At 42.6% G+C, this 12651-nt stretch overlaps 1 protein-coding gene across 2 annotated transcripts in view; it reads left to right on the forward strand.

Moving 5' to 3' along the window:
• Window positions 1-12651, forward strand: part of SAG18 (senescence associated gene 18) — a 38466-nt gene that overhangs the window by 21701 nt on the left and 4114 nt on the right. For both annotated transcript variants that reach the window (XM_087388475.1, XM_087388476.1), the window contains exon 6: window positions 11852-12011. In XM_087388475.1, coding sequence (XP_087244601.1) covers window positions 11852-12011 — 160 coding nt within the window. The remainder of the gene's footprint in view (window positions 1-11851; window positions 12012-12651) is intronic.

Here is a 12651-nt window from a genome sequence, read left to right on the forward strand (position 1 = left end):
TCAAATAAAGCTCTCCAGAATAGACTGGTCATTCTGGGATCTCGATCGCTAACAATGGACTTAGGCATACCATGATGTTTGAAAATTTGTGCCATGAACAGCTTAGCCATATGATCTGCCTTTATGGTTTTGCGAACCGGAATGAAATGAGCTTGCTTGCTGAATCTATCTATGATAGTCCAAATCCCATCATTCCCTGACTTTGATCTCGGCAAATCAAAAATAAAGTCCATTGTAATACTTTCCCATGGTGCCTGAGGCACGGGAAGAGGCATAAGTAGGCCAGGTTCCTTCCGTCTATCATACTTCATTTTCTGACACGTAAGGCATTCAGTAACAAACTGATGTATATCTTTCCGCATTCCTGGCCAAAAGAAATACCTCTCTAGTGCTAGAGTTGTTGCTGTAATTCCTCTATGTCCAGCATAGGGAGGTGCATGGCATTCCCCCAAAATCTTTTTCCTCATCTCCTGGGTGATGCATAGGCAATCATCTTTCATTAAATACCCATCTTTCAGGGAATAGTGATTGGTGGATTGCCCCTCTTGCATTTGCTGTAAAATTTCACCAAAATCAGAATCATGAGCATATTGTTCCCTCATGCCTTCCAGGTCCTGATGATAAGCAATAGTTACATTATTGACCTGGGGTCTTCGCGACAAGGCATCTGCAACTCTGTTCCGAATTCCTGGAGTATGGACAATCTGAAAATGATACATTGACAGCATGTTTGCCCATTTCATATGCTTCTCGGAAAGCTTGGTCTGAGGCAAAAAGTATCTCAGACTTTGGTGATGTGTTTTGACAGTAAAATCGGCATCCAAAAGATAGTGTTTCCATGTATGGATGGCATGAATTACAGCCAATAACTCTTTCTCATAGATTCCTAAATATCTTTCCGCATCCCGAAGTCGCCTGCTTTCATAGGCTACTACATGACCATTTTGATGCAATGCAGCCCCAACACATTCTTCACAAGCATCACAATCCACATCAAAAGACTGATAAAGATCCGGGACTACCAGAATAGGCTCTGTAGTCAACTTCTCCTTGAGTGTATTGAATGCTTTCTTCTGTGATAATCCCCATGTGAAGGCTGCATTTTTCTTAGTGAGGTCATGTAATGGAGCTGCGATATCAGCAAAATGTCTGATAAACCTTCTGTAGTAAGAACACAAGCCTAAGAAGCTTCGAACTTCATGCACAGTTTTCAGCTCTGGCCATTCCTGAATGGCACGGATCTTCGTTGGATCCATTTGTATCCCATTCTTGGATATTATATGCCCCAGATAGTGGATTTCTTCCAAGAAGAACTCACTTTTCTTGCTGTTTGCATAGAGCTGATGATTTCTCAGCTCTTGAAACACTATAGCAAGATGTTCTCTGTGGTCTTCCTCTGTCTTAGAAAAAACTAAGATATCATCAAAGAAAGTACCCGTAAAATGCTTGTACTTCCGGAAGATGCGATCCATCATTCTATTGAATGTGGCTGGAGCATTTGTCAACCCAAAAGGCATCACTAAGTATTCATACAACCCGAATGTAGTGCGGAATGCTGTCTTGTGCACATCCTGAGGTTGTATCCTCACTTGGTGGTAGCCACTCTTTAAGTCTATCCTGCTGAAAACTGAAGCTCCATTTAACTGATCCAGGACATCATCAATACGCGGAATAGGGAATCTATTCTTGATGGTCATTTTGTTCAGTGCGCGATAGTCGACGCACATACGGAATGAACCATCTTTCTTCTGTACTAACAGTACAGGGGAGCAAAAAGGAGACGAGCTGGGCTGAATCAACCCTTTGGACAGCAAGTCCTGTACCTGAGCCATAATCTCCTCTCTCTGAGTCGCACTGACTCTATAAGGGGGTCTGTTTGGTGGCTCACTACCAGGCATTAACTCTATCTGATGATCTTCTGGTCTCTCTGGGGTAACTCCCCTGGCAAAACATCAGAAAAGCAATCTTTAAAGTTTACAAGAAACTGAAACTTATCTTTGTCTGCATCATTCATTTCAGCATGCATATCATTCTCTTTTTCTTTTACAAAAACCATGTACGCAGAAATTGCAGACTTTATTGCTTTACCGCATGAAACATCAGATACAATGGGGATAGTGTCTCCTTTATTCCTGGCAATTAAACGCTGATTTTTCCCCCTATGCACAAACTCCAGCACTCTTTCAGGAAGAGTCAACTTCACTGCCTTGCGGTGAAATCAAGGCATCCCCAAAACTACATCATAATGTTTCAGTGGAGAAATGAAGAAGTCTTCCTGATCCACATAACTCTGAACATGAAGACGGAGCTTCCCTATCAAGGGAGTAATTGGCACAGGATTTCCACAAAACATTTGATCGGCATCCAAAGCCCTGCCTAACTCTTCCGTCTTTATTCCCAGCCTCAGGGCTAGATCCTCTGATATGAAATTATGAGTAGCCCCTGGATCAAATAAAATTAGCGCTTGCTGGTCTCTAACTTTGAAACATGACCCAGTATATCAGGAATTCCCCCCGCCATTGGCTTTTGCGGTCCTCGTGGCTTCTCTGCCTCTTTTCCCTTCGATGTTGAAGGCTTTTTTGGGCACTGGGCAGCCACATGCCCCTCTTTACCGCACCAAGCATTTCCCATCTCTACGGAATTCCGCTATCTGTTCAGGGGTAAATAGAGATTTGCCCTTATAAGTCTTTGAAAACTGAGTACCCCTCGGCTTCTGAGGCTGAAACCCTTTCTTTTCAGCCTTGGGGTACTCTTTCTTTTTTGATTTTGTAAAATCAGTTTTCTTTTTATCAGCACGTCCTGCATGCAAGGATGGCACTATAGATGGATCTTGTAGCGGCACAAGACTCGCTACTGAAGCTGAATGCATAAGATCTTGAATATTCTTTGCCCCCAAAGCATTCACTACTGCTTGAATTCTTGGAGTGAGACCTGCTCTGTACTTCCTCATTTGGGTGCCTTTGGAGATCTTTTTGAACGGTGCAACCTGCAAATAAGCATCCCAGAACTTTTGGTTGTACCCATCCACTGTATCTCCTGCATCCATGTGCAAGCTGTCCTAGTCTTGAAGAACATGGTCTCTAAACTGTTTAGGCATAAACTGCTGGTAGAAGGCTTTCTTGAAGCCCTTCCACTTCCTTGGGGCTGACCCATCTGTGGTCAGTGCACTCCACCATGCACTAGCCGTTGCTGTCAAGTGTAAACTGACCATTCTTAACTTGGAGGATTCTGAAAATTTTTCTGTACCGAATGCAGCATCAAACTGTCTGATAAACTGCAATGCTTTGTCTGTATGACCATACTGTCCATTGTAGGTCATAAACTTGACAGATTTTCCTCCCTCTTTAAATTCCTTGGTCGCTTTGGAAGACTTTCTCTTCCTAGACTTCTCGTGTTTCCTTCTTTTCCTGGATGGTTTATCTGATAAGGAAGAAGAAGACACAGAGGTCGAACTCGAGGTAGACGGTGATGGACTAGGAGATCGGTGATGATGCCTCGATCTCTTTTTACTATGGGACCGTCTCCTATGAGATCTATGAGATCTCTCTCTCTCAGGCTGTACATGAGAGTGTGCCTCTGGCATTGGCACGTCATATACTGGATTAGGCATAGCTTCTGCTGGAAACAAATACTGAGCCCTGGGATCCCTTTTGAGATTTTCCAGCTCTTGTATACGAGTGCGTACCATCTGTTCAAATTCTTGTTGAGTTTGCGGCACATTTCTCTGTCCTGGATGTACCATCCCTATCTTGTGAATCCCATTGGATAGGTGATTGATCCATATTCTGAGATCTGTAGATTTCTCACACCGTGCAGGTAACTGATGCACACTACTTTTGTTTTTCCAACCGAAAAAAAAAAAAAAAAAAAAAACCTCAACAAGAGGTGTTTTGCATTCACAATCTATGCCAGTACTGGCTGTCAGTTCAAGGCATATACCCACACAGTTGCCAAAGCATCAACAACTATATTGCCCTTTTCTGGCTGCTGCAGATGGCTTCAAAAGGCATCTTTTTTTTTTTTTTTCCTTTTTTTACTGCTCAAAGGCATGCATACTCTTTTTCTGCAAATCTCTGATTCCTCTGTTTTTCTGCTGTTTTCTGACAGTAGAGATCTACTTTCTCTGTTTTCTCTGCTTTCTCTGTTTTTCTGCTGCTTTTCTGACAGTAAAAGTCTGACAAGCAGGTGAAAATTGCTAGCAGAAACAGTCTCTGCAACTGTTTTTTTTTAATTTTAAAAAGAACAGTAACCAGATAGAGTAACTGGCTAGTTACTCTAACCAGACTGACTGGTTCTAGTCTGGTCAGTCTGCAACTGGACTAACTAGACTGGCCACAGTCTGGTTACAGTGACCAGACTGGTCTGGTTGGGTCAACTAACTGGACCTCTAACCAGTCCACTAACCAAGGTTGAATTAGATTAACCGCTGGTCAGTCATGTCAGCATCCATGTCACCTGTCAGAATGCCAGGTCATCTCACACGTGCATGCCACGTCAGCAACTGCGTTGTCTGCCACGTGTACTGCCACGTCAGCTCCTGCACATGTGGACGCCACGTCACCCGTGTGCCACGTGTCTGCTGAGCTGTCTGCCAGCATGTCAGTGCCACGTCATCAAGCCCTCCGCTTCATCCGCCACGTCAGTGCCACGTATCCTGCGCCACGTCACCTAAGGTGTGAGACCTTAGCTGAAGACGGGCGACAGATTCTCTCACGACATCGCGCCTCGCGCCTTCGCCAAGCATTTGCGTGAAGGTGTGGCCAGCGTGATCAACCTTTGCACTTCATTTGCTACGAACTCTTCCGTTAGGCGCCTCTTGGATCTACCCCAAAGCACGGATAGCATAGACCCTTGGAGTTGCCATCACGTCCGTCACGAATCCCATCGAATCCATCGCACTATCGCCATGTGCACCTGTGTGAAGGCATCCGTTATCTCTATTAGTGCTACGCAAATACCTCTGCAAATGCTTCGCCAGTATCGTTACTTCCTTCACACAGAAACCCGAGGCCCAAATCAATGGAGCCTCTCTAACCTACAAGTATATTGTCAGTTAGACTATGAGCAAAACCCTTGCGCATTTTTCCATCGTCACACAGGAGTTATTTTCTCTGATCGTGATTGCCATAGAAGGCAATTCATGCCTTGCTCTGATACCAATAAAACCAGACTGACCGGTGAAAGACAGCTATGGCTTCAATATCACCACTCTTAAATGACGGGATTTATACTCTCAAAAGCTCTCCCTCACTCCCTCTCTCTGAAGATGCACTAGGGCCCAGGACAATTCGTCGGGCTGGACCCCCCCGAAGGTCGTTATTCATCCAAGATAAAAAAAACTGTTACAGAAGTTCAGCGTAGAGCTATCTCGTAAATCTCCATATCACCAAAACGTGAATAATCCCTTTTCTTACAAGAGCTTCAAGCTCCATTCAAATTGGCAACATGCCACTTGTCTAAAATCTAGATTAAATCCTATTACATGCCACTAAGGGCCATTTTGGAGTCTTCAAAGCTCTCGGTCACACGAACCGCCTCCTAGATGCTTGTCAGGCTCCCATTTCGCTTAGGAAAAATAATCCTTCCTAGTACCTGCAACAATTAATTAAAGCGCACCACCATGGTACCCATTAATTGTTAGCGCTTTGCATGCAAATAACACACTGTGGACTAATCCTAGTCATGGTGGGCGTTCCCACTGAACACATGTGCACATCTAAACAAATATATATACAAATAAATATATATATATTCTCTGGTTGACCGGAGTCAACACTCTTGATTATAATTAAAGAGCTTTGACCAAAGGTCAAGGCGCCTTAATTATAGCCAAGTCTCTCTAACCGAAGTTGGCACATCTTGGTTAACCGGGGTTAACCCTCTTGGCGCGTGCTAAGTCTTGTTGATCGAGGTTAACACTCTCTGACCGCAGTCAGGTTTACTTGACTAGAGTCAAGTATCTTTGACCGTAGTCAATCCTTTGACCATTAAAATAACTCTTTGACCATAATTAACACATATAAAACTCTTTAATTATGATCAAATAAATGGTCAACTGTACTTTGACTTAGGATATTTACATTGTGGTGACATGGTGCCAAATTCTCAGCTTGTCAGTACCACATTGAATGGACTACCAGATACATATCAAGGATTTACTACAACCCTTCGATTAGTGGCCATGGGTAATCCATACCACTACTTTTTTGATCAGCTAGTCACATTGCTTTTGCAGGAAGAGCAAAGTCGAGCTAATAGACAAGCTATTATTCCTGATCATGCATTTGCTTCACAGCAGACAGGAAGAGGCAAGGCTTCCAAGCCTATGGGCAAGCCTAAATCTGCGCCTAACAGTGGCAATTCCTCCAATGCATCTAAAAATACAGTAGATAAGTCAAAGAAGAAAAGATGCAACTATTGTCGCAAGCTTGGACATGACATTTCAGAATGTAGGAAGCGCATTGCTTCGGAGAAAAAGAAAGTAGGATTGACAGTTAATGCCTCACATGCAATTGAATCCCACGAGCTAGCAGATTCTTCACATGCACATGCTCTCCAGGATGATTGGGCATGGGCTGTCCATTGTTCATTTGATCCCTCCCAAGTTGATGCACTTTTTACTGCTAATGATGCTCAGTCTTGGTATTTTGATAGTGGTGCTTCCAAGCACATCATCTCTTGCAGACAGTTGTTTTATTCCTTAGCTGATGCACCTCGAGGAGGGACTGTCACATGTGCTAATAATGCTTCCTATGCTGTAAAAGGAATTGGAGATGTGGAGCTCACATCCATTTCAAGCCATCCTGTCACTTTTTCAAATGTTTTTTTTGTGCTTGGAATTGAAGTCAACTTGATTTCAATTTGAGCAATTGCCACTTCAGGTTTCAGAGTGATTTTTGATGGAATGCCTAATATACGATCTTTATGATAACAATGCCATAGTTCTCACTGGCACTTTGAAAAAGGGCCTTTATCACCTTGATGATCACTCAGCTGCACTCTCTATTGAAGCATTTGCTATTTCAGATTCACAGCTTGCTGAAACTCATCTTTGGCATGAGAGAATGGGTCATCTCAATTATAGAGCTCTTGCCAAGTTACATTCACAGGACATGGCAAATGATGTACCTCAAACTCACACAGTTTCCAAACATGTGTGTGAGGGTTGTCTTTTGGGTAAGATGCATCGGTTTCCTTTTCAAAAGAATTGTCCAAAACTCTCACAAAGGAAATTGCAGCTAGTGCACAGTGATGTCTGTGGCCCAATGAGGACAAATGCCATTGGGGGGTACAAATATTTCATGACTCTCATTGATGCCTTCACAAGATATTGTTGGGTATATGCTTTAAAAGCCAAATTTGAAGTGTTCTCATGCTTTCAAAGGTGGCTGAATATGGTTGAGAATGAATCAGGATACAAGCTTGTCACCCTCAACACAGATAGGGGGGGAGAGTATATGTCAAAGGAGTTTGATGCATTTTTGTCTTCACGGGGTATTGCTCACTCATGCAACTCATGCACTACTCCTTACACTCCTCAACATAATCCTGTTCCTGAAAGGAAGAATAGGTCCACGATGGAGATGGCCAGATGCATGCTTAAGGCTAAGTCCTTGCCTAATAAATTTTGGCTTGATGCAATGATGTGTGCCAACTATGTGCTGAATAGATCACCTACAAGGGCATCGAAGATTGTTACACCTTATGAAGCATGGAAAGGCAGGAAGCCTTCACTTTCACACATGAGAGTTTTTGGGTCTCTTGCATATGTTCATGTACCATCTCAGTTGAGACATAAGCTTGATGACAAGGGAATCAAATGCATATTTATTGGTTACAGCTAGGAGAGCAGAGGATATAGGTTATACCAACCAAATACTGGGAAGATTATTGTCAGTAGCGATGTAATCTTTGCTGAACATTCGGCTTCTCCTCTTGTGGACTGCAAAGCTAAGCCAGAAGTTGACATGTTTGATGCGTTTGACTCTTGGTTACCTTTGCCTTCCTCAGAAGGGGACTTTGACCAGCAACATGAGCCCCTCCTGCAGGCCCTCCAACAAGCAATGATCAGCCAGTACCCCATGCTGATTTGCAGGTTTCTCTACCAGCACAAAATGATCCCACTATTCATGATGCAATGATTGAAGAAAGAGCTGTCAATAGACAGCAAAGGCAAGTTCCCAGATGGCCTCTTGATACATTGAGGGACAGCAAACAAAATCAGCCTTTTGCTGCCCGGACAAGACCGGCGAATAGACAGATGCATAGTCACTTTCTTGAGTTTGCACTCCTTGCTATAGCTTGCAATGAAGAGCCTTTGTGTCATAAAGATGCTTTTGACAGCAGAGAGTGGATGGATGCAATGAAAGTTGAGTTACAATCCATTGCCAAAAATGACACATGGGAATTAGTAGATCTCCCTCCTGGCAAGCATGCCATTGGTACCCGGTGGGTCTACAAATTAAAAAGGAAATCTAATGGCAGTATAGATAACACAAAGCCTGTCTTGTTGCAAAAGGGTATGCCCAACAACAAGGCATTGACTTTGAAGAGACATTTGCTCCCACATCCAGGATTACTACCATTAGATGTGTCATTGCCATTGCAGCCCATCATCATTGGCAAGTGCACCAGCTTGACATCAAAACTGCTTTTCTTCATGGGGATCTGCAGGAAGAAGTTTATGTGACACAGCCTCCTGGCTTAGGTTGTTAATTATGAAAACAAGGTATGCAAGCTTAGAAAATCCCTTTATGATTTGAAGCAGGCACCCAGGGCATGGTATGCCAAAATTCATGCACACTTACTATCCCTTGGTTTTCAGAATAGCCTCACAGAACTCACTCTTTATGTTCGTGGGAGTGGATCTGGTTTTTTAGTGCTGATTTTATATGTGGATGATGTGCTCATCACGGGCTCAGATACTCAGCATATTGCAGCTTTCAAGATTGATTTCAGCAGGTTTTTGAAATGTCAGACATGGGACAGCTCCACTATTATTTGGGCATTCAGTTTGCTCATGTTGAGGGGGGTATCATGATGTCACAGTCCAAGTATATTGGACAGCTCCTTGATTGTTTTCAGTTCGAGGATTGCAAGCCAATCTCTACTCCAGTGGACCCTGGCTTCAAATTTTCAGCTCATGATGGGAGCCCACCATGTGATATCACTCTTTACCAGCAGGTTGTTGGATGTCTCATTTACTTATGTCACACCAGACCTGACTTACAGTGTGCAGTATCTCAGCTCAGCAGATTCATGCACATGCCCAGTTCACAGCATTGGCAGGCAGTGAAGAGAGTTTTCAGATATCTCAGAGGCACTCAGGATTTAGCTCTCTTCTATGGTGATCAGGGTTCACTTACCATGCATGCTCACACGGATAGTGACTAGGTAGGTTGTTCCGATACCAGAGTGTCACATACCGGCAATTTTTTTTTGCTTGGCTATTCATGTATCTCTTGGCTTAGCAAGAAGCAACCAACAGTTGCCACATCTAGCTGTGAGGTTGAGTACAGGGCAGCCTTCACCGCTATAGTAGAGTGTGTCTGGCTTCAACAGTTACTTACAGATCTTGGTATTCGCTAGACATCCTCCACTATGGTCTACACTGACAGCCAGAGTGCTTTGGCCATTGCACGTAACCCAGTGTTTCATGCGCGTACCAAGCACATTGAAGTTCATAATCATTATGTTCGCGAGCGGTTGTCAGCAGGAGACATAGAGTTGTCCTATCTTCCCACAAAGGACAACATAGCAGATATGTTTACAAAGGCATTTTCTCGTCCCAAGTTCGAAGTCTTCCGACAGGCTTTATACTTGGTTCCCTTTGTTACATGATCTGACATACCTTGTACATTCATAGGTGGCTATATCCTTTTGGATGAACATGTGTCAGCCCATACCATGGAGGGGGGTTTGTAGGCCATCTTCTCCCTGTTCTAGTGATGCCCTATGGGCCCTGGTATGTGCCTTGTAGGCATAGTTATAGGCACTTAGTGTATTTTGTGCCTATTATGCCACATAGGACACTTAGTCCTATGTGACACCTAGGACACTTAGTCCTAGGGTCTACCTACAAGTACTATGTACTTTTCGTCTAGTTGACGTGATGGCTGATAACTATCGACTCTTGTACCTTGTACTTGCTCTCTTGTTTATCGATCCTACATGGTTGATGGGAATGAATCATGAAGTTAGACAATAGGCTAAGAGAAATGACCTGAGGTTCCAATAGGGATGATATTTTAAGGTCAAGCATATGTTGCTACTATTGCTTGGACATTGTATAAAAAAAGGTGAGGGAGAAATTTGATGAGAGCTGATGCTAGCATTGTAATACACAATGTTTTATAGAAAATTGCTGCAAGGAACTTGCAGGAAAATTCAAATTTATTACAATTTTGGAGGAAATTCTTTCCATGTTAACTTATTTGGCGAGGAGACTTTCATGGACGTCACACAGCATTATGATGACGTGTGTGAAGTTGCGACTTAGGTGGAATGTAGCAAGAAAAGCTTTGCAGTATGATGACATGATGATTGAGTTGTGATAACGTGGAATGTGGCATATGAAGATGATTATCACCATCAAAAGCATGTGTGTGCATGGACACAGATTTTTGACAGCTAGCCTCCTAGATGACGTGGATTGACATTGGAATTAGCAGAAAAACCTTCTAGCAGTCTATTAGGAAAGAAGACTTTGAAGCCGAGTGGTTAAGATGAAGCATACCCAGCAACATAAAGGTTGCAAAGTAGAGAGCAGAGACATGCAAGACTGTCTTATTTAATCGTGGTTTTAGCTTGTCTTGTCTTGGTTCGTGTCTCATGAATGTAGCAAATGGAAATCTCCGCGTTGGGATGGCCTTACAGTGGATTTCTTGTTGCAATACTAGGATGCCAGTTCACCTGCACTTCTATATATGATTAATCATGAATGCCAAACTGTTGGAAAAAACGAATGGTTACATTATTTCCGAAGAAACATTTGTGTGAGTCATTTGCAGATTGGAGGCCCTCCAATCTCATGCCTGTCATTTACAAGCTGGTGGCTAAGATGATAGTGAGTCGTATCAAATTTTTTTTGCATGAGTGTTTACACCCTACCTAGTGTGGGTTCATTCCCCGCCGCAGAGATATTACAAACAGTATTGCCAATGCTTATGTGCCGGAATTGAATATGCTAAATACAATGAGCTGGATGTTCTCTTATTGCAAGTGATATTGCTAAAGCCTCTGATACGGTACAATGTTCTTTCATCTCGCAAACCATGAAGGCATTGGGATTTGGGGAAACAATGCAGCATGCTAATTTTTGGCTATACCATGATAATAGAGTTGCGGGCATTCTATCTGGTGATCTTACTCATGAATGGAATCTCTCTTGTTCAATAAATCAAGGCTGCCCTCTTAGTGTTTTGTTACATGCCATAGCTACTCATCTGATGCTTCAATACTTGTATCCCCATTAGCTTGTTATGTACCAGTCGGGTGAAAGTTCTGCACTAATAGGATGGCTTTTGCCTGCTACTTTGTAGTTTATTTTATGTTCTTAATATTGTAATCAAACATAGCTTTCCCATACTTCTTTGCTGACGAAACCCAAATGGCAGCTAATGCTTGGGTAGTGATGAGAACATAAGCACAGCTTTGCTTACTAAGTTACTAACCCCCCCCCCCCCCCCAAGTTCAACCTTTTAGCATTGTTTCATGCCTTTTCTAAATTCTCTTCTTGCATCCCCTCCCCCCCCCCCCCGAAAAGAAAAATTTTAATCCTCTCTCTCTCTTTCATATTGTTGTTTCATTTTTTTTCAGAGAGTTTAATTTGTAGGATTGGATATATTCTCAGGTTGGTACTTGCTGGCTAAAGTGGAGGAAGCTATGGACAAGAAAATATATAGGTGGACCAATCATGTAGTCAGTGGCCATACTTTGAAGCATCTATGCTCAGCGATGGTGCCTGTATTCATAACAGTTATGCTTGCCCGTCGGAGCATTAAAATTGAGAGGTATGTTTTACTATGAAATAAGACAATGGTACACATGGTTGAACTACATTTTTCTGTCTATATACTGAAGTGATATGTCACGCATGATTGAACGATGTTTTGCATGTTTTAAAGGCTTCGGTATGAAACGCTCTTCTGCAGATTCTTCTTAGCTATCTCTGGTACATCAATGCATTCACAATTCTTTTCCTTGTTCTCCTCCTGCTTCATACCTCCTTCCATTTTGATCTCCTTTCTCCATGTTTAGTAAGTGCTGGGTTTTCCCAAGAGACTCTGGTATTTAGAAACCCAGTATAGTTGCTTATGCTTGGGCACTGATGACGACATAACTATTGCTTTGCTTGCTAAGTATGTCTTCCTTTCGTTTTTCAAAAAAAATTGTTACCTCTTTTTCCTTCTCTTTCGTTTTTTCTTTATTTTCTTTGTAGAAATTTGGAACAACAAAAATTCTAAATTTGTACGATTGGATACTAGTCTTACAAAGGTATTTACTTTCTCCATTTTTCTCCTATCACGCCCTTCCTGTTCCTTTCTTCTTCCGCTGTTACATATCCTTTTGTTCTGTAATTTCATATCCCTCCTCAGCTGTTTTCTTCAAAGAGATTCCTCATCCTTATGGCGGCGTGTTTATCCCTTCCAC

The sequence above is a fragment of the Dipteris shenzhenensis genome, chromosome 17, assembly GCF_047967505.1.
Source record: "Dipteris shenzhenensis isolate YYH24624 ecotype China chromosome 17, Dip_SZ_1.0, whole genome shotgun sequence".
NCBI lineage: Eukaryota > Viridiplantae > Streptophyta > Polypodiopsida > Gleicheniales > Dipteridaceae > Dipteris > Dipteris shenzhenensis.